Genomic DNA, 22,210 nt, shown 5'->3' with positions numbered 1-22,210 from the left:
TTTTTTTTTTTTTTTTTTCACCCCATGATGACTCCTCCTTGGAGTGTGTGTGTGTGTGTGTGTGTGTGTGTGTCACTGTCTTGCCCCGGGGCGTGAGGCTTCTCCGGAGGAGGGGTGGGGGGGTGCCCTGGCTGTCACACAGCTATGTCCGGATCACGCAGATACATCTTCATCTTCTGACAGTCTCCCTGTCTGTCTGTGGGCAAGGAGGAAGTCGTGCCTGTAGACGATATGTTAAGAAACAGTTCTTTAATTTCATTTAAACGGCACATGCTGTTTGTTGCACACAGACCGAAAAATCAAGGAAATAAAAATAGGACATACCTTCTTGCAGAGTCACTGAAAAAAAAAAAGTCTGACAGAACTGAAAGCAAAATGCTTGACTTTTGTTGTTGTTTGTTTGTTTTGTCTGCTTAAAGTGGTAATTATTAAATATCCAAATCTTAAACCTCTATAAACTGAGCTGTTTCCGCTCAAACACGTCGCAGACCTATTAGATGTGAGCTTTATTCAGACGAAAAATAAGATACAAAACCATAAAACCAACCAGATGTTCTTTATATTTTCTGTTAGTTAATTTAAGTGCTTGATGAACCTTGGCCTGTTTGAGATTTTATTCAACCACAGAGACAACAACCCTGTGTGACCACTGGTTTGACAATAATCATAAATGCAAAGTCGCATTTTCTGAGTCCAGCCATTATTCTGCGCATGAAAAAGTCAGGACAAGAACGTATTCATACTTTTGCAGCATGTGATCATCTGCAGTCTGGCTTTCACGGCTGCAGTCTTTTCTGCCTTTTGTTCTTTTCTCTTTTTGATTTGTTTGGCTGTCAGCCAGTCGAGTCAGGAACTGTCTGATTTCGCCAATTTGTCATCCGCACACTTGACGCGTGCCCCCGCCGCGATAAGCTCCCGATCTGTGAGCTTATTGTTTCCACGAAACGTTTTTTTGTTTCTCGTGTACTTTCTCCTGTTCAGGAATGTTCGTGTCGCGGCGGCGCCTAAATGTCAAGTGGATTCTCGCGGACTCCGCTTTGTTTTCGTGGTGTTTTGTCCTTCCTTTTGTGCTTCCTGTCCCATTCACCACACCTGACCAAGCTACTAATTATGGCTGCTGACATGAACCACCGTGTAATTTAAAATCCACTTCTCTCTCTCTCTCTCTCCCTCTTTCTCTTTGGCTGTTTCGGTCTTTCTCCTTGCCTTCAGTCATCTCATTCATCACCTTCTATTCAACGCTCCTCTCCTCCACCTCCTCCTCTTCCTCTCTAATACCTCTCTATCTGAACCTTATCCTCACTCCATTTATTACTTGTAGGCACTGCGTGAGTAAGTCACATAATGACAACGTGGACTTTTAGTTGAAGTCATTTAGAGGCCCTGCAGAGATTGCGTGTGGGTGGATCTTTTTGAAAGTGCCTATCTCAGTCTGGTTAGTTAGAAGTTGGTTTCAATCATGTGATATCTTGTTTTGCATTCTTAGAATGGCAGGATGATACGCAGACTTCAGGAAGAATTAGAATTTGGTTCACAAATAAAGGAAAGAAAAAAGCATTAAATGCACAGGAGTTGCTCGTTTGTTCCCTCGCTTTGTCAGACATGTTGTTTGTGCTTAGGCTTCCAGACATTAGCCTGAAAGTTCAGAATCATTCTTGGCTGCCATAATGATTTTGGTTCGAACATGCTCCCGTCTGAAGTTGTCACCTTTTATTTCGAGTTAATAAACGTTTCCACAGGTTTTTATGGCGTCGTTAGCCAGATTCACTGCGTCCGATTGATGGGCTTGTAGTCCATTTAAAACAGTTTTAAAAAACTTAACTTGAGGAAAAGTACTGAATTGTAACTTTATGTTGTATTCTACCCTTTTTGTTTGAGTTTAATCATGGCTCAGTGATTTTTGACTCCAAACAAGAACAAGAATATTTACAAGAAGACCTCATTCATTTTGTTTATTGTTTATTTATAGAGGGACAAACAAGATTTAACAAATGCCACACACTGTAACATTTATAGTCTACGCTAATTTGCATTACACGTCCCCAGATATTAATTTATGGTAAAGCTGATCTTCTAAAATGGCTGATTTTAAACCAGTGGCTCATGTAAAAAATTAGTTGCGTTTTCTTTTTCAGACTTTGCGTAGAACAAACGTGTACAAAGCCACTTAAACAGGATAACAAATGGTTTTGCTGAATATCCAGCCTTGCAAATCCTGGGAAGATACATTAATGGGCAACCATGAATCACATGTAGGCAAAGAGACCTTCGATGAAAATTAGCCTTTGGCTAACACGACTACATTTAGATTCCACTTGTTTAAATGTTCCTTAATGTACACTGTCCCTGTTAAGAAGTTTATTTAGGACCCACCATTATAAAAGGCTAATCGACCTTAAAAAATACAAAACTGGCTTTAAGTTGGTCAGTTTTACAGGTACTGAGCTATAATTTGGTGTGGTAGCTGAGGGTCATCTCCAACACTTAGTCTGAGTACTAACAGATCACACAAGATCTTTGTTTAAAACCTGCAAGGTGGCGGGCAACATGGACCCCTTCAACGAATGCTAGGCCCTTTTTATTAGGTCAAATTATGTTTAAAAGCTCTCTTAAAGAAAGTTACGCTTACATTTTACACATTGAGACCACCCACAGATCAGATGTTACATTTAGTTTCTGTCTGAAACTGCTGCTGCACACTGAGAGCTTCTTTCAGAGCGTAAGTAGTTTAGCTCTGTAATTTCCATGCTTGAGTCTGTACCTGCCTCAGGTCATTTCTTGTAAAAGGACTAAAGGTGACCACGTCCTTCTTTTCACCTCCCCCAAGAATGAAGGACAAGGGTCTTTATCTTAGCCTAACTCATAAACCCATTATAGCTGAAATGTGAATCATGGCTTTCACTTCTCGTTTCTTAAAATCTTATACGTGATGTCAACAAAAAAAAAGATCTAATTTTTATCACGTTTCTCTGTGTGGAACAGCCCGTCTCTCTTCCCTCGCTGCTCTGGTGTTTTTGTTTTCTGCGTTGCGCTGTTATCAGCCTGTCAGCCGTGTCAGTCTTCTCCACGATTTTGTTACTTTTCATCACCAGACGTTCTTTTCAGCCTGTGGTCGAGAAATCCCCCGTTCAGATGTGCATTTCTTCCGGGCTGCATTAGTCTGACTGAGGCGTGATAAGCTTCGCTGACACGACACGAGCGACGCAAACTTAATAAAACGTGATGCGCCGAGCCCCGATCCGGCCTTTCGCTGTTGTCGTATCCATCTCAGGTGTGAATGTGAATGAATGTCAGCACTGCGTCTCAGACACCACCCACCGAGGCCACTAACCATCTCCCCCGACAATTGGCTGGATGATCCCTTGTTGACAGGCCGGAGAGTTATTATGATGGTTTCAGGGCTTTGAGGAATGCTGCTGTGCTTCGCAGCAGATGTTTTTTTGCGACCCGACCAAACCACCCACAGAGATGAGGGGAAAGTAGTATCACCACTCTCTGTCCCACATATTAATCCTTGTAACCCAACACAGGTAGCTAATATTCACCTCTGTTATCGCAAAGAGTCATGCATGGATGCACGCTTTCCAACGCTAAAGTGAGGCGTTCATCTTTCCACAAGGAGCCCGGACCTTCATTTCTTTCTTTCTTTGGGTCTATTTGGCTTCTATTTACAGATTCAATTGTGATTTGAGTTTGTAAGTTTTAGTGCTCGTCACAAGCCTCGCGTGATAAAAAAGAAAAAGGAGGAATTTACCTGACAGAGTTATGAGACAGGCTGACGAATTTACTGCGAAAATGAAACTGTTTTAGTTCAATCCGAGCTAAATTATGCCCGGTATTCAGAAACCACACTTTGAAATACGAGGAAAACTCTTCTGAAAATGTTACCACTCTTTTGAAAATGGAATTAAGTAATGTAAATAATGTTTGTTCGTCAAAGCAACCGAACATTTCCGCACTTTTCCCACAAGCTTTCTCAGTATGGTATGGTAGCAAATCTGGAAGCTCATAATAAATTTAAAACCTGTAACCTAACACCTCAAAGTTGATTATTATATGTTGACAAGTTAGAACAGGGGTGTCAAACCCAGTGACGCAAGGGGGCCAAAATAAAAAATTTGATCCTAGCCAAGGGCCAATCACGATCAATATTTATTAAAAATTACGTAAATTAACCTTAGTTTTATATGAATTATGTCAAATCATTCATATAGAAATATCAATGACCTTTTTCCAGTTACAGATTATACAGAATTTAGAGCAAACATACTTTAATGAACGCAGACAAATAGTTCAAACTTCAAAAAGCACATCGTTAGCAGTCATTTCTTACGCCTCACTCAGCTTTTAAATGAATTTTTTTAACATTAAAACAGATTTCAAAAAAAGCCATCAACAAAAACCTGATCATACAGAAATTAAAACTGTATGTTGTTGGCTTCTAAGTCCCTGTCAAGAGAAAACTTCACTATTTAGGCTCAGTTTTTTTTAAAGCAAAATAAAAATCAAGAATCAGAGACTCGATCTGTCCCAGATGAGAGGGCCGGACCTGATGAAATCTAAACGTTATCTTGGGGGCCGGATGAAATGTTACAGAGGGCCGGATCTGGCCCGCGGGCCTTGAGTTTGACACATGTGAGTTAGAATTTCATTTTGTCATGAGTCCTGACTACACATAAATATGTCCTCTATAGGAAAAACAGACCATCTGTTATTCTGAGTGCTTTAAAGTGGCTTTATTTGAATTTTTTCCACTTCTTCAGTTCTTGTACCTGACAACGACAGCATAGTTTGCGCTCTAAAGAATGAGGAAACTGGATAAACTGGGTACAGTAAGGAAGTGTCAGGCCTAAAAGAGCTATCTACATCAGATGAGCGGTATCTGAAAGTCATCTCTCTAAGAAACAGAAACAAATCCAACAAATACCTGACAGGATCTGACAGATGCGTCATCATTTAGCCGATCATCAACCGTACGCCAAATTTATGCTCCTCATAGTTTAACACCAACAGGGTTCTAAACTATGTGTCAAATGGCCATGTTTTTTCATATATTCAAGTAAATAAAAGTGAACAAACTGTCTCTGTGACAGCATGCCTAAAGATCCTGTTTAAAATTGACAATTTGCTAAGTTGCTAACTTGCTAAGTTACGTGTCGACACTGGTTCATCTCTTGGACTTCGGGGCCTTTTTATGCCTGAATGTTTCAGAGTTCAGCTGCATTAGAACCAAAACGAGAAAACAAATCTCTGAAAATGGCCAGGGCGGCACAGTGGTTACAGGATGAAAATGATCAAGGATTGGTGTAAAAGCTAAAGAAAAGACCAAAGAAACACCTTGAAAGACCTTCACAAAACTTCCAGTCTTTAGAAGCATATAAAAAAATAAAATAATACTTGAGAAACCTTTAATTAGAAAACAATATTATTTAGGCAGCTAGATTTAATTATTATTATTATTATTAACTAGCCATATGAGTCAGTTCAAACCACAAAATGAATGAATAATGATTTAAATAAAATCTAAATTGAAGCGTTGTGGAGAAAATAGGTTTAAGCACCAAATCTTTCCATCCAGCAGAGGAAGTGTCGGCCCCTCCACACCTGACTGTATAAAAGGCTCCTCGCATTGTTCTGTCTTCCTCTCGATTATAATAATGAGCAACAAGAGGGACACGTCATCGGGGAAGGATGCACGTGTTTTTTGTGCCTTCATGCAAACACAGTCACTGTTCGGTGTCCTTCCAGTTTAAAGGAGAATCCGAGCGTATTTGTCGTATTTCCGGTTGTTTCCGTTCAGTCACGCAGTATCGGTTGCTTTCCCAGGAACAGCCTTAACCAGTTCATCTTAGTCATCCCCGCAGCTCTCACGACTCGCTCGTCTTTTCGGAGGGCTTCTGTACAAACACGATCCATGCTGTTGAACTCTGGCACCCGGTACACTTTTTATTATTGACTCTCTGTCTCTGTCTGACACACACCCTCACACACACACACACACACACACACACAGCTTCCTCCCCAATAACTCTCATAAAGATGTTGTGTGTTTCTTCTTTGAACGGCACCATATTAGCACCGATCTCCCCTTGACAGTTGGTTAATCATTAACGCCATGTGGATACAATAGTTTTTGTTTTGTTTTTGGATGTGTGTGTGTGTGTGTGTGTGTGTGTGTTTTATAGATCTGGGCTCAAGGAAAACCTGTTCAGCAAAGCTATAAAATGTGAAGGTTATAAAAAAAACAACCGCAACAAAACAGCTTTCTCTGACAAATGCTGTTGTGATCACGCTGACAGATGACCATTTTCTTCACTTAATGATGTCTTATGTTATTAAAATTTATGATAATTACAGTAAAATGCACAATGGATCTCAGTAACATCAAACTGAATAGATCTATCTGTTAAAAGCTCTCAGGATTTATTTTATATTTGATTTTGGGACATTTACAACAAAATAAATAGGAGATATTTTTTAGAATTTGAAATTTTTTGGACTGTTTTACTCTTAGCTGGTATAATTGTCCTTTAATAGTTTGTGAACTACTGTAATTATTAGACATTTAGGCGTGTAAATATTTTTGTTTCCAGATGTGTTCAGAGGTCAACGATCTAGACTAGAGGTGAGATTTTCTAATTTAAAAACGAAAGTTCAGCTCTTTTCCAGTGGGGTTATGTGGAAAGGTTATGGACAGTTAATGTCTTACCTGTTGTAGGTAGCTTTTTGGACAACCTCAATTTGAGGAAACGGTTTAATTCTGCCTGGATTCATGAGCTGATGACCAGTCTGAGCAAGGTCAAGACGTTAAGACGTTAAATCTCAAAATAAATTCCAGTTTATGCAGATGTTATTTAATAAATGACCTCACGCACGTCAGTCCTATCCCGTTTCGTTCAGCGATATTTACCGAAGCTGTAAACGTTGCATCCGAGAAGCACTTTACACGACTTTACTCTTGCTCAGTTATTGATTCAGCTTCAAATACAGTTATTCATCTGACAAACTCTAACCACTCGCTCATCAGGTTTCACAAGGCAAGCCCACTGTCAGATGTAAGTGCTGAGTTTAACGAGCGTAGCTTCCAGAATGACTAACTATTCTCTGTATCTGCCAACTGTACGTTTACAAAAGAAACAAGTACAATGTTGTGATTTCCTGTTTGAGTAAAAGCAAAAGAATGTCCATCATCACAAGGAGAAATTTATCACCCCCTAAATGACAATGTGGATGACATTACCAGGTGCCACGGTGTCTGGCGGGACATCTCTGTCTGCATCTGTGTCACCGTTTCATTCAGACACACACACACACACACACACACACACAGCCCTCCCTTTGAGGACCAGTCAGACGGCCCCCGTCCTCCACCTGTCTCCAGCCTTACCTGCCCCAGTCATTAACGGAGTCCCAGAGCCCGACTGTAAGTGCACATGTCAGCGGCAAAATTACAGGGGGACGCACACCAAACATATTTGTTTTGCATTTTAAAAAGGGTAATATCTGTCTGCACGCAAACTATATGCTCATTTTCTAAGCTGTGAGTCCCTCCACCTCTTTCTTTGACAAGCCAAGAACACAAAGCTGGTCAGGTTCAAAGGCAGCGAGGCGACGGTTACTCACTGGAGGAGAGGGTTTGTGTAATGACTTGTCATTTTGAGCCCCTTTGTCTGGTCACTGTGGACTTCACCTCAGTGATCACAACCCTTTTTTTTTTGTCCTCCCCCCAAGCTGAAATCAAAGCTTTGTTCTCCCGCTCAGATCATTCTTGGAACTAATTAAGACGAGAAAGTCATGCATCTCTGTTTAGAAACGCAACTCTGGCATGACTTGATGCATCAGCACTATCAGGAAAGAGTGCACTGAGGAGTTTGACGAGGAGCGAAACAAAACGCAAACTGCTCTGACTGAACGCAAAGGATCTATTTTCAGACACTGTCTCTGGCTTTTTCTTTTTACCGGTAATACTTAAGGCAGTGTAAATATGACACAGAAGCAATCAAAGACACTCAACACCTGAACTTTTTTTTTTTTTTTAAACTGTCCTTTTATCCCTTGCTCTTTCAGCGGGCTGGCTTTGGGTAACCTGAGTGCTCTCTTTCCCTTTTCATCGTGATCAGCACAAACAATGGCAGAGTCTAGGTGACTGACTTCACCTTGTTGTGGCTCTTATTTATGTTTTCCTGCCACATAAAGTCAGGAATGCTGTGTTCTAATAGCTACTGACAGAACCTCGTTACTTGTTGCGCCGCTGTCATCTCGAAGCTAACCGCAAACAACAGCTCACATTTAAGGCGTTTGTCATGTTAATAATTAACAGGTATCACTCACTTTTTTTCCTTTTTTTTTTTTTCACTTTAGTCAGGCAAGACTGAAAACAGCCAAACAGCTTTCTTATCAATTCGGAGGCAATGCATTTATCTTCCGTGTGTGATGTCATTTCCCCACCTGGTTTTTCCCAATAACATCCTGTTGTCTGAGGACAGCTGACGGGACGGGACGGGACGGGACGGGACGGGACGGGACGGGACGGGACGGGACAGGCTGGACTGACCCCTCTGGTTAATGACAGCCAGGCAGGAAGCTGTCCCTTGTGATCTCTGTATTTAAAAGCATCCCTATTATTGTTTGTGTGTTGTTGTGTCGCGTTGACATCCTTTGGACTACTATCATTAGGTTGAGTGACTGCGGCTCGACAGTTGGCGTCTGTTACGGATGACGAACTGTGTTTTCAGATGAGGGTCTTTGCGACAACTCGGATGAGAAATAAATGCAAAACCAGTCAAACCACAACATATTATTATACGAAAGGGCAGTAGTTGCTACATCAAAACTTTGACAGAGGGAAAAAAAAATGTCAATATTACTGGAGTGTGATCACACTGTTATACACAGATGAACATTTAGCCCCAAAATCTGTCAGAGGAGATCTGATCAGCCTGAACAGTAACTCACGTATCCGACCTGGTGCTATCACAGCCCGAGTGGAACAAGTCAGCAGGTCAGATATAGCCCGGGGGCCGCGAGTTGATTATCACTTGACTAGCTTAAAGTGGTGGACTTATTCCCCGATTGGCTCAAAGTTCTGTAAGAAAATGGCAAAACTAGTATCAGAGGTTTATCCGTGAAGAAGGATGGATGAATTTTTGACTTAATTAAACAACGCTCGTAAAGTGTAAAACTTGGGGAAGCTTACTGATAATGGAGTGGAATAATGAGGGGTGTCAGTTGAGGTTTATCTGAAATAAACAGTCAAAATAAAAAAAAAAGGTATATGAGGCTTAAAAGTCTGATTCATATCAGATTTATTTAAACTTTATCAGTGCTTCTTCTACGAGTCGTTTCCTCAAGGTGAGTTACGTGTGGCTGCTTAAAAGAAAAAAACAAAAGCTTGTTGTGTTTGTTAAAAGGCAGTTGATTGATCATATCAGCTCATCTTGGCGCATGAAACCGGTTCATCGAGTGACGCAAATTAAGCGTTCGTCCATTGATTCCTGTGGACGCTCCTGATCAGCAGCTTCCCCTCCGGGTTAATGTTTAATCAGGTGGAAAACAGTGGAAAAAAAAAGAACAAATCCAGCAAAAGCTACTGCTTCAAAAGATTTTTTTTTTCTTTCTTTTTTTGAATGGGATAACCTTGTAGTAACCCTCCGCAGTGAAACACATCAGGTGGTCATCCCTCTTTGTCTGCTGCAGCGGAGACAGGTGCTTCCGACCACGGGGGGGGGGGAGTCCGGACAATGGAGGAAAACAAAGGCGGAAAAGGAGGTGTGATTCATGCATGGACACCTCCAGCGCAGTCCAGCGCCGTGTCAAACACACGAGTGCACGAACCCGACTGTTGTACGAGCACGAAAAGCCCCAACGCAAACACGGTCGTTCAAACCGGCCCTGGCATTCTCTCCTCGGTCCGTGGAGGAAAACAAGAGGCGCCTCGGGACAATGGGCCCTGCACGCATTTTGGAGCAAAATAAGCAAACAGGAAGAGATCCCCTTTTTGCATTTGGAAGTGTGTTCCTGGAGTCGAGAAGGGGGAAGTGAAGGCAGAGGGGACAGTTTCACTTAATAACATCTTCCCCGTTCCATATTCTGTCAAACAAGGCCACATATCTGCACCCGTGGTACAGTCCACTCAGTTTCTTTTTTAACAAAATAAATATATTAGTTTTCTTGAAAAACTGCGCAGATGACGGGCTTTAGCTCGGAGGACTTCTCGTTTCCTCCTCTTTTTACGTACACCTCACTTGAGAAAGTCACACCACTTAAGAATCTTTCCATCGCTTCCTGTAACCTTCTGGCTCGACGGCATGAAAGGCCCCGCCACGCGCCGAGCTGAATGTGAAAGTAACATTACTGAGAAGTTTCCTTAAGGACATCTGACTTGTAATCAGAAGCGGCATTCAAGCTATGTTCTTTCATTTTTATGGAAGAGCGGCTGTGTAGTATTCCAGGTATGAAAGATCCTATCAGCATTTCTGTTGTGTGACAAACACTAAGAATTTAGCGTAACTGAACAAAAATAAATCCAGATTAACAACAAAGAACAGTTTTGTTTTTGTTTTTTTTGCCTTTATAACAAGTCAGGAATGAAACACTGCTACTGAAAATGTAAATATCTCAGTATAAATATTTCAGAATACAGTTAAAACCCCAAATCCCAAATATCTGCGTCTGATGAGCCTTTTTTTTTTTGATTTGCCCCAAAAGATCTGATCACTTCCTGCAGAATTGTGTGCTACCTCAGTGAGCCTTAATCTTCTGATTATCACTCATCGTGTGCGATAATGACGGTCACAACGGCACCGACTGATTAAAGAAGTGGAGGAAGGAAGGGAGTGGAGGAGGATGAGCAGAGGGAAAGAACGGCGCAGAGCTGACCTCTCTCCCTCACTGTCACGCTGATAAGAGGAGTGATGGAGATCCTTGGCGTGACCTTTTAACCGCAGCGTTTACAAGTTTACGCTCAAAAACAGCGTGTGGCGTTCTTGTAATCTGTCAAAGCAGTCTTGATTCGGTTGTTGTTGGAACTTTAGCTCGTTGCGGTTCGTTTAAGCTCAGTGTATATTAAAAAAAAGATAAAAAACAAAACCAACTGAAGACTGAAGACTTCTCATCCGAGGAGCTTCACCAGTTCAAAAAGCAGAGAGTGTGGCGTTCAAGCTTTTAAAGCTGAGATTAGCATGCAGATTAAACTCCCTCTCCTCACAACAGAAGCTCATTAGGGTCTTTGTAAGCCTGGCTCCCAAATGGGCCACTCTGGACACATGAATGAAGGCACTGATTAGAATTCAAATGACTGAGTATCAGGCTTAATGCTCCACTGTAGGTTTTCGAACGATAAAGAAATCTGAGACCTCCTCCTCCGTTTAAAGTTGGTTTCTCTCGTTTAACGTAAATGGCTTCCTTTACCCTGTTCATCTGCTGCAGATGGTGTGTTAGACCAGGTTCTTCTTCTGTTTCCCACTTTCCTCTCACTTTTATACCTCTATTATAATAAAAATACTAAAGATTGACCTCCATGTTTAATACCTTCTAATTGAAATCCCACCATTATCTTTTGATAAACTAAAATAATGTGATTATAGCTAAACATATTCCGTCATTTCCCTGCATTCGACGTCCCATCCACCACTGACACACCTCACGACTGCAGAGTCATCTGAGTATTTTTGCAGATGACGGGACTCTGACTTGTACGGGAAGTTTGAGGTGTAAAAGAAACTTTAAGGTTATAGTCACCTGCAGTGGTCCTCTAGGGTTTTCGTAAGTAATTTGCAAGAAACTATTTTTGAAAGGGCAGCCATTACATGATGCCAAAAGGGCAAAGGCAGGAGACAAGGCTTTGGCCTGTGTGTGTGTGTGTGTGTGTGTGTGTGTGTGTGTTTCTGGGTCTGTCTGTTACCAAAATATCTCATAAACCACACGACAAATTTTAACCAAACTCGCAGAAGGTAATCTTTGGATATATATCTATAGCTGATTCGCTTTTAGAGTCGCCTTGGTTCAAGATGACTGCCACAGCTAACTAACCTTAAAAAATACAAAAGTGGCTGTAGCTTAATCAGTTTTACAGACAATGAACTAAAATCTGGCGTGGTAGTAGCCGAGAGTGATCCCCAGCACATACTCTGAGTGCTAACAGGTTGTCCAAGATCTTTGTTTAAAATTTTACCATTAACTGTTTGGAGTCAGCTATGTCTGTTAGCAAAATATCTCATGAACCACTGGATGTTTTTTAATGAAACTTTCAGAAAGTAATTACTGGATGTACCTCTACTTCTGTTTGCATTTTGAAGCCAACCAAGTTCAAGATGACCGCTATAGACAACTTAGAAAACAGAAAACTGGTTATAATTTAGTCAATTTTACAGATATTGTGCTAAATCAACATATACTCCAAGTGTTACTCATTGCACATGATTGTTGTTTAAAACTTTAACATTAACTGGTAAAGTAAAGCCTGTTTGTCTGTTAGAAAAATATATTTGAACGAAACTCAACCAATTAACTTTGGAGTCAAACCAATTCAAGATGGCCGCCACAGGTGATTACCATTAGCGACACAAAAAGGGCTGTAACTCGGTGAGTTTTACAGGCATTGAGCTCAATTTTGATGTGAAGTGAAGTGAAGTGAAGTGAAATTTATTTATATAGCACTTTTCCGCAACAAGGCGACTCAAAGTGCTTCACAACACAGAAACAACAATCAGGTACAGAATCAAATACAGCAAACATCATAATCAAATATCGAGATAAAACATCAAAAAAACATCAATCATGTATAATCTAAATGAAATATGAAATAATCTAAATAAAATCCTGAAACTAAACATATCTAAACATGAGCTATGACAGTCAAAATAGTAGCTAAAATAATCTAAATAAAGTCATGATAAAGTTAAAGCTGAACTAAACAACAATTAGGAATCTAACAATCTGACAATATCTAAAATATGAGCTAAGATAAACTAAACTAAATGTACAGGAATTTGGTAGTTGCTGAGTGCTCTGAGGGCAACATCTCACCTTTAACTTGAAGTGGACGCCATCCACTCACAAAAAAAAAAAAAAAAAAAAGACGAAGCTGTCTTACCGTTTCTCGTCAACAGAGGGCGGTGTAAATTTTGAGTTGACGTCACAGCGACCAGCGCGCCTCTCTCTTCGGCGCTCGTTGACTGTGTGTGTATGTGTGTAATGCGGGGCATCTCGCTGTACCGCTGACAAAAGCACCAGCGTTTGAAGTTGATGATTTACACTTTCCACGCCATAATATCAAAACTACCGCTTCGCTCACTGAGCAAACTTTCCGTGTTGCGCCACTCTCGAAGTCTAACCTCCGTAATGGCTTTTCAGTATCCGCAGGCTTACCGTGACGAGGCAGTTGTAAGTAAAAGGGACCCGCTAGCTAGCCTAGCATGCTATATTTAGCCGGGTTGCCTCATTAAGCGTTTTCATTCATTGGAGCGTCTGCTTTGTTAGCATGCTAGTTAGCTTAAAGGTATTTGGGGCCACTCGCTGTGCATGTGGACAAATGAGTAGACCTATTTAGCAATTGAGCATCTATGACAGTAACTCCCACAAGTTTATCATTTCCATAAAATAACCTTTTTGCGACCCGTTTCCCGGTTTGGGGTCACGCCTCACTGGTTCACAATTTAACAGCTGTCATTATGGTGTCGCCTGTCTCAGGTGGATGACTACCATGGCGTCAAAGTACCGGATCCATACAGCTGGTTGGAAGATCCTGACAGTGAAAAGACACAGGTAAACCCATATCAGCTGTAAAATCACTGGCCGAGGCTTTATTTGCCTTACTGTCATAATCAGCTGTAGTCTCAATTTAGATGATTTCATAGTGTCTATAAAATGTGTGGCAGGTGCCTGTCCCAGAAAGCTGGGTCATGATTAACAAGTCTTAAACTTAAAGGCGTGTTCTTGCTTTATAATGCAAGTAAACAGTATTGTGCATTCAGGCACGAACGCAGCCGATCTCCAGAGGAAAACTTAAAAAAGCCTGATGAAAATATTGTTCAGGACCGCTTTTAAAAGTTTACAAGGTCTGGTAACTGAGAGGATGTTGTCTGCGGTATTCACAAACGTCTTGTGTTTGTGTTCTCCCACCAGGCTTTTGTCAACGCGCAGAACCAGCTGACGTTGCCGTTTTTAGAACAGTGTGAGGTGCGAGATCTGTTCAAGGAGCGGATGACTGAGCTGTACGACTATCCCAAGTACAGCTGTCCTTTTAAGAGGGGAAGCAGGTGAAGAAGTCTCCCACAGAATCTGTGATATCGTTTCTCATCTGAGGAGCGTGGGCAGTGGCGCTGCAAAATAAAACCAACTCAACTTGGCTTCTTTCTCAGCTCACCGAACTGCACTTTAAGAAAAGACAAATACTATGACAGAATAACACTTAATTTAGCAGTTTTTTTTAAATTGAGAAGTGTGAAGAATATAAAAATCATTGGCAACAGCAACAATGCAGAGAACTGTTAACACGCTTGCCCTTTATGTTATTAATTGTATAAAGCCTTTTAAAATAACACATAATAATTTGATTTAGTTTTCATAACAGTTTGGGAATTATCACTTCAAATCAAAATATAATAAAATATATGAGTTGAATACTGTCTGAGGAGAGACATAGCTGTACAGTTAGTGTTATATTCAGTATCAGCACTGGAAAACAGGGTTATTAGCAAACTGAGAGAATATAAATCACATAAAAACCCATTTTGTGTTTCCAAAAGAAAGGAACTTTTCCTGTCGTCTTGTGACACACAGGCTTGCTTTTTTATTGGCATGAAGTACTACAGCTCTACAGGTTTCATCTTGATAAATATTCCAGCTTTTATGACTTTTTTTTTTCCTTTCTATGTTTACAGGTACTTTCACTTCTACAACACAGGCCTGCAGAACCAGAGTGTGATGTACGTGCAGGAGAGCCTAGATGCCGAGCCCACCGTCTTCTTGGATCCAAACACATTTTCTGATGATGGGACTGTTGCCCTTCGAGGTACTGATGGAAAACAAACTACATATATATTATCACCCATTTTAATTGGCTAATTTATCTGGCACTCATTTAATAATATATATAAAATATATATTTTTAAGTCCCTCAGTGAGTTATATGCACTCTTTGACTCTCATTGTACTGCCTTCTCTAAAGGCACTTAACACACAAGGACTTATTAACCTGTCATTTATTTTACTTTGTTTTGTCAGCTAAAACAAGCTCAGATTATTCAGTCAACCCTGTTAAAATTAATTTTCTTCTCTTTCGATTACTCTAAGGATATGCATTTTCTGAGGATGGGGAGTACCTTGCGTACGGCACCAGTGCCAGCGGGTCTGACTGGGTGGAGATCCACTTCCTGCAGGTTGAGGGCGCCGTGCCCCTCGAGGACCACCTGGAGCGAGTCAAATTCAGCTGCATGTCCTGGACTCATGACGGGAAGGGTCTCTTCTACAATTCCTACCCCGAGCAAGAGGGCAAAAGTGACGGTAAGATGGAAAAGAAAACAGTTTCATTTTCGTCTGACTTTTTGTTTAGTCTGATAGTTTTAGGTTCTTCGCCATTCTTCATTTTATCGCGTAAAATAAGGACGTCTGTAATACGTTGTACCTTTCAGGCACTGAGACGTCCACGAACCTGCACCAGAAGCTGTACTTTCATGTTTTGGGAACTCCGCAGTCTGAGGACGTCCTGTGTGCCGAGTTTCCGGACCATCCCAGATGGATGTGTGGAGCCGAGGTACGCCTCACAGTTTTTGTCCCCCAAAGTGAAACCACTAGACTGTTTTTGTTGCTTTTTATTGAATGCACGTGTCAGTGATCACAAATTACCTGCAGGTATCAGATGATGGGCGTTATGTGCTGCTGCTGATCAGAGAGGGCTGTGATCCCGTCAACAGACTGTGGTACTGTGACCTGGAGACAACTCCTCAGGGGATTACAGGTATGTCTGATGTTTTACTTCTTTTAACATCATACAGAAAGTCTTTTGAGGCTGCAGCTAGACTGGACTGTTTAAAAATAGCTGTTTTGCTTTTGTAACAAAACTGAGAAAATGTGGCCTCAGTCTAAAATGGTAAATAAATGCCCCTCCTTTTGAACAACCCCGTCAGTTTCACGAAGCTCTTCCTCGTTTGTTTGATGAACTCATATTTTGTTCAACACTTCCATTGAAACTTGTACGTTTAGGACTTTTGCCGTGGGTGAAGCTCATCGACAACTTTGACGCTGAGTATGAATACGTGACCAACGAGGGCACGTTGTTCACCTTCAAGACCAACTTGGACGCCCCGCGTTACAGACTCATCAACATCGACTTTGCCTCTCCCGATCAGAGCAACTGGAAGGAGCTCATTCCTCAGCATGACAAGGATGTTATTGGTGAGCTGTTGAAATACTTGTGACCAAACTACAAGAAAATATTTTCATTCTTAAGCCGATACCAGCTCACCCAGAGAGCCCTCCGCTGTGTTTTCTTCGCTGTATTTTCTCTGCAGTGTTCGCCACCTGTACATACGCCAGCTATCTGTTTGTGTGTTTCCTCCACGATGTGAAGAATGTGTTGAAGATGTACCGTCTGAGCTCGGGGGAGGAGCTGAGGACCTTCCCCCTCGATGTCGGCTCTATAGTGGGCTTCACGGGACGAAAGAGGGACTCTGAGATCTTCTACTATTTCACCTCCTTTTTATCCCCAGGTACTAAGCTGCTCAAAGGTTGAATTTATAAGTAGAAACAATTTGTCTAGTTGTAGAAGCCATTTGATGCTTTTATTTTTTATAGAATTTCATTCCTAACACCATTAAAGAGCATCAACATAAAGGGGTCACATTAAAAAAAAATAATGTAACATCCTGCTTCAGGGGGAAAATGCTCTGAAATGACCCTCAGGACTACAGATTAGAGCTGTGCAGCTTTATTTCAATCCAAACATATGTATCTGTTTTCCTTTTTTAATTAAACTCTGTCTATTAAAGCATTAAAACTTTAATCATAAGAGTAAGTATTTTAAAATGACACTTTTTCAAGTTTAAAACCAGGGACAGTGCATGAGAGTGAGGTGATTATTAAGCTATGAAAGGACACAGGAAATACAAGTATATTCCATTTCAACTTACCTTATAGCTAACCTTCACAGTAGCCCACACTTTAGTCCTAAATTCATTTGGGAAAAAGCTGCAATTTCACCCAATAAAACTACCACTGCCTCTGCCAAATGGCACAGTACACCAAACTGAGTTTAGTTTACTCATATGTGCAATAAAAGCTTAAAAACCCAACTTTTTTACACCAAATGTGTAAGGGAGAGGGTAAGCTCTTTATAAGCTTGGAAAATAAATCTGTGCTAGAAGCAGATTAAAGTCATGTAAAACCCGTATTGGGTAAGAAAATAAATTTCCCACTTATGTCACCACTAATTAAATGTTGCTTTGTTCTCTCCTCTCTTTAGCAATTATTTACCACTGTGACCTAACCAAGGATCCGCTGCAGCCACACATCTTCAGAGAAGTCACCGTCAAAGGCTTCAACCCCTCCGACTACCAGACCACCCAGGTAAGTGCCTTTGAGCAAGGCATCGACACTCTTCAGGACTTATTTTCTTTGAATCACATTTTGTTTTATAAATATTACTCAGGAAGCACTCGCTTGATGAACTCCTAACTATCACCGGTTTAATGAAAAACAAATTAAAGTTGAGTTTGTGTGTGACTGGGAACATTCTGACCACGGTCATCTATACTCTTTATTATTTTATTTATTTAAGAACCTGTTTCTCACAGTTTGTTGTACTTTTTGGCCACAAGCTGAACCAATTTTAGCCATCTGAGAGAGGATCTGATTTAAGTTCTGAAAATACAGTGTCTCAGAATTACTTATTTTATTTTTGAGATATAATGCAGCTAGAAATAATATAGCAAATGTGAAATTCTGTGAAAGCCCTGAGAGCACATTTATATGCTTCATCTTTTGTTGTCTTTGCTTCCTGACTCAGACTGAAAGATAGATGTGAATGATGGAGCGTTGATTCTATTTCACCATCTTATAATTCCATTTTCTGTCCCCCTCAGTTCCTTTTGAATAATTGATCTTCCTTTATTCTGTTAGATCTTCTATCCCTCCAAGGACGGCACTCAGATACCCATGTTTATTGTTCACAAGAAGGGAATCAAGCTGGATGGCTCCCATCCGGGGTTTTTGTACGGCTACGGGGGCTTTAACATCTCCATCACGCCGAGCTACAGCGTCTCTCGGCTCATTTTTGTTCGACATCTGGGAGGAGTTTTAGCCGTCGCCAACATCCGAGGAGGGGGGGAGTACGGGGAGACCTGGCACAAAGGTACGCACACATTCATCACAGGGCGCTTTTTTTTTAACCCTCTCCTCTAAGTGGGTTTCTTAGGTCTACACAATTGTTTAACCACAAAAGCTTGTTTGTGGAAATGCATACACATATTCTTAACGTGTAGAACAGTTCTTTACTCAACTTGAGTCGTTTAATCCAGCGGTCCCCAACCTCTTTAGCTCCACGGAACGATTCATTATCAGACAGTATTTTCACGGACCGACCTTTAAAGGTGTGGCAGATAAATACAACAAAATAAAACCATACGAGCAGCATGAAAACGGGTATTTTTTAAAACCTAATAAACGTATATCCAACGTGTCCTCGCAGCTTTGTTAGCTGCGTCCTGGTGTTGCATTATCAACAGGAATAACAGCCTCTCCTCCCCCTGATGTTCTCTGTGTTTAAACATGCCCTTCAAAATAAGATCCACCACAAATATAAAGTGCACAAAGAATACAACTCACCATAACGCTGAATGAGTGGAGCCCTGAGCCTGTTTCTCAGTAACCAGACGGTCCCATCTAGGGCTTCCAGAGATGTTTGTTTTTTACTCATTTAGCTGCTTGTGGGTTTGTTTTTAGCAGTAACGTATCACCAGCGTTCTGACACTCATCAAGAGTGAGTCATAGACTGATGTAGTGGAGCGAATCCAGTCAGTTTTTCATAAATAAATGTCATTCAGACTCCGAAAATAAATAAAACAGAAATACTGTAAGTTCATTATTCTTTCTCTGCGGCCCGGTACCGGTCCGCGGCCCAAGGGTTGGGGACCTCTGATTCAATCAATCACCTTTTGATTTGTTTACTTGATCTAGACAGAAATATAAATCTTTTAAAGCAAAATAACATTTATTTGGATGTGTTTTCTGACATGTTTTTAAGGAAGCTGCGTTTGATTCGTTAGGGTCAAATTACCAAATGATCAAACATGCCTGAGGATGTTTTTTAAATAAAACCAACACAAGTTGCTCATTTAGATATATTTATTTTTCCTCCTCAGCTGGTATGCTCTCGAGCAAGCAGAACTGCTTCACAGACTTCCAGTGTGCGGCCGAGTACCTCATCAAGGAAGGCTACACGTCTCCTTCCAAGCTGACCATAAACGGAGGCTCGAACGGCGGCCTGCTCGTTGGTGCGTCCTCACCGACATTATTAATCTTGAAACCTTAGCTGCGGTGGGTAACGTTTCTAACGGCGTGCGTCCTCCCTCCCTCAGCGGCCTGTGTGAATCAGCGGCCCGAGCTGTTCGGCTGCGCTGTGGCTCAGGTGGGCGTCATGGACATGCTGAAGTTCCACAAGTTCACCATCGGCCACGCGTGGACCACAGACTTCGGCTGCTCGGAAGACAAAGAGCAGTTTGGTTGCCTCATCAAGTAGGTGCTTTTTGGTCAAAGTAGATTTTAATTTTTTTCTAGTAAATGTAAGAGCTGCTCGTGAAAATTGGTGACCCTGTCAAAGAAAATAAACCTAATATTTTATAAAGATTTAATGTTTGGTTAGAAAAATGAAGAGCGCCCTTGGTCCTTAATGTTTCTAGCACAGTGGAGTTTAAATTGCCCCTCAGCGGTTCAGTGTGATTCATATTTATTTGTTACTAATCCTGTAGTGCTTGTTTTCAAACTACTTCTTGGTACATTTACTAGCGTACTTAGTTGTTTACTGTTAAATGCTTTCCTCAGATGTCTTCACATTTTCCTTCAAAGCTCTCTGATATAATTTGAGAACCTATTTGAGTCACCGGCTGAAAGCAGCACGGTCTCTGAAGCCTTTAAATGACCACAAACCATGACATTTCCACCACCATTCTTCACTGCCGAGCTTCTTCCTGTGAGAACATTTTGATCTGAGCTTTTTTCGTTTGCACAGCAAACCAACACTAGAAAGACACCGCAGCACTTCTAACGTTAACCTCCTGTGTTTTATTTGAACAGATATTTTCTAGGAGCTGAATCTAGTTTTAGTTTTCTCAGTGTGCAGCAAAAAAAAAGCTTTTAGTTTAGCTCCTTTTCCACTCTCTCGAGACATTGCAGGTGTGCATCAGGAGGTTTTTGGAAGCTGCTGTTGCATCCGTCTCCTCTTCAGTTGAATATTAGAGGCTAATCCTTATTGTCTTAATTGTGAAGCAGTTTGGGGTTACTCTTTCTCACTTTTCCAGAAGCTTTGTGCACGAAGACGGCGCCTCGGTAGCACATACTGAGATGTTAAAGCGTTTGAGGAAAGTGTTTTTCTGTGGGAGTTTTCTCGTCAGTAACCAATTTCACCAGGAAAACTTTCAAAAGCATCATTTTCTAAAAAGGAAAAGCCTATTTTGATGATCAGGTGGGGGGTTATTGACTCCTTTTGGGTTATGTAGTAGTACACCGAACCTTCAGTGGTTTTGAAATAAATAGTTTTGAACTAGAACTGTAACTTTGCTTAATTTGTCGCATCTCTGAGACGTTATCTGTTGGTGAACAGCGTTGAATGTCATTTATACCAGCTTTAACAAAAAGGATTATTTCCACCTTCCTCTCAGATACTCCCCGCTGCATAACATCCACGTCCCCGAAAGCAACGGGGTGCAGTACCCCGCCGTGCTGCTGCTGACGGGGGACCACGACGACCGGGTGGTGCCTCTCCACTCTCTGAAATACATCGCCACCCTGCAGCACGTCGTGGGCCGCAACCCCAGGCAGACCAACCCCCTGTTCATCCTCGTGGACACAAAGTCGGGCCACGGAGCCGGCAAACCCACCAGCAAAGTCATCCAGGAGGTGGCAGACACCTACGCCTTCATCGCTCGCTGTCTCAGCCTCTCCTGGGTCAAATAACCTGAACTGCCTGTTGAAAGTCTGTGTTTTGTTTGCTCGTTTGCCTTTTTCCTGGAGTACATTTTCAAAAGACGGTTTATACAAATTATTAACATGTTTAAGCTCATGTTTATCGAGCCCACCTTTAACAGATGGGTTATTTTAGCCCTCTCTTCTCAGTGTCTCAACTTTATGCGCGGCTGCTATATGAGGCCATATTTGTAGTTCTTTAAGTCAGGGGGCTACCTTTATGACTACAATAATCAACTAATCAGCCGTTACAGTTGTAAGATCTAAAGTGTTACAAAAAAACAAAGATTTTTAGCGTTTGTTCCTGCATCTCCTTCGAGCTCTAACACGATGCTTATTATTTAATACTTGTTTACGCACAGAATGGAGCCCACAGAATGTTGAATTATATCAGCATGTACAATTTTGTTAGTACTGTGTAACGGAGGGTGCTGTAAGTGGACAGTATTGTTGTTGTGGAAACGTGCAAAAAAAAAACAAAAATAACACATTGCATTGTATTAATTTGATCTTGTTTGTGTGTGTGTGCGTGCGCTTGTGTGAGGGTGTGTGTGTGTGTGTATAGATGTCAGTTCCAAACATTCAGACTGATGATTTCTACCTCTGGACTTGTGCTGGTTGTTTCACCCTTTTAAAGGGAACAGAACACAACGCCACAACTACAATAAACAAGTTTTTAAACAGGAATCTAGTCCGTTTGAATCTACAGGAAATGTTCATTAAGATTAATTTTAGGATTGGAGCCACTAAAGCTGACTTATGGTTATGTGAAATAAGAGGATGTTTTGTTTTTATGTCATTTACTGAAAACCTTTCAGTGGACAGTGAAGATGAAGCGCGGCTGCAGGTTCTGGTCTGGCCTCTGGGTGTGTGGTCCTCCAGCAGGGGGCAGTCTCTCTTCAGGCAGCAGAGGATGGGGGGGGGGAGCAGGAGGACACAGGGCCCCAGGAGGATTACTGAACATACCTGCTTATTGTTAAGGAGCTTCTTTTTCGACCCGCTTTTGTGTCAGGAAAATGTTTGGTATGATCCG

General features: G+C 41.4%; 1 protein-coding gene across 2 annotated transcripts in view; it reads left to right on the top strand.

Moving 5' to 3' along the window:
• The window catches only part of LOC108233349 (prolyl endopeptidase), a 34,683-nt gene extending 12,819 nt beyond the window's left edge, over positions 1-21,864 (top strand). The window contains exons 1-14 of one of the 2 annotated variants that reach the window (XM_017411755.3): positions 13,163-13,383; positions 13,690-13,764; positions 14,125-14,258; positions 14,883-15,013; positions 15,295-15,504; positions 15,633-15,754; positions 15,853-15,958; positions 16,204-16,395; positions 16,512-16,709; positions 17,462-17,565; positions 18,118-18,349; positions 19,359-19,490; positions 19,575-19,731; positions 20,874-21,864. In XM_017411755.3, the coding sequence (XP_017267244.1) occupies positions 13,246-13,383; positions 13,690-13,764; positions 14,125-14,258; positions 14,883-15,013; positions 15,295-15,504; positions 15,633-15,754; positions 15,853-15,958; positions 16,204-16,395; positions 16,512-16,709; positions 17,462-17,565; positions 18,118-18,349; positions 19,359-19,490; positions 19,575-19,731; positions 20,874-21,168 (2,226 nt within the window). In that variant the 5' untranslated portion in view covers positions 13,163-13,245 and the 3' untranslated portion in view covers positions 21,169-21,864. Of the gene's footprint in view, positions 1-13,162; positions 13,384-13,689; positions 13,765-14,124; positions 14,259-14,882; positions 15,014-15,294; positions 15,505-15,632; positions 15,755-15,852; positions 15,959-16,203; positions 16,396-16,511; positions 16,710-17,461; positions 17,566-18,117; positions 18,350-19,358; positions 19,491-19,574; positions 19,732-20,873 lie in introns of those variants that run through there. The other variant, XM_037981584.1, reaches the window with a different exon arrangement.
• The last annotated feature ends 346 nt before the right edge of the window (positions 21,865-22,210 follow it).

The sequence above is a fragment of the Kryptolebias marmoratus genome, linkage group LG19 (genome assembly GCF_001649575.2).
Source record: "Kryptolebias marmoratus isolate JLee-2015 linkage group LG19, ASM164957v2, whole genome shotgun sequence".
In the NCBI taxonomy this organism is placed as follows: domain Eukaryota; kingdom Metazoa; phylum Chordata; class Actinopteri; order Cyprinodontiformes; family Rivulidae; genus Kryptolebias; species Kryptolebias marmoratus.
This window is presented reverse-complemented; position numbering and strand designations above follow the sequence as displayed.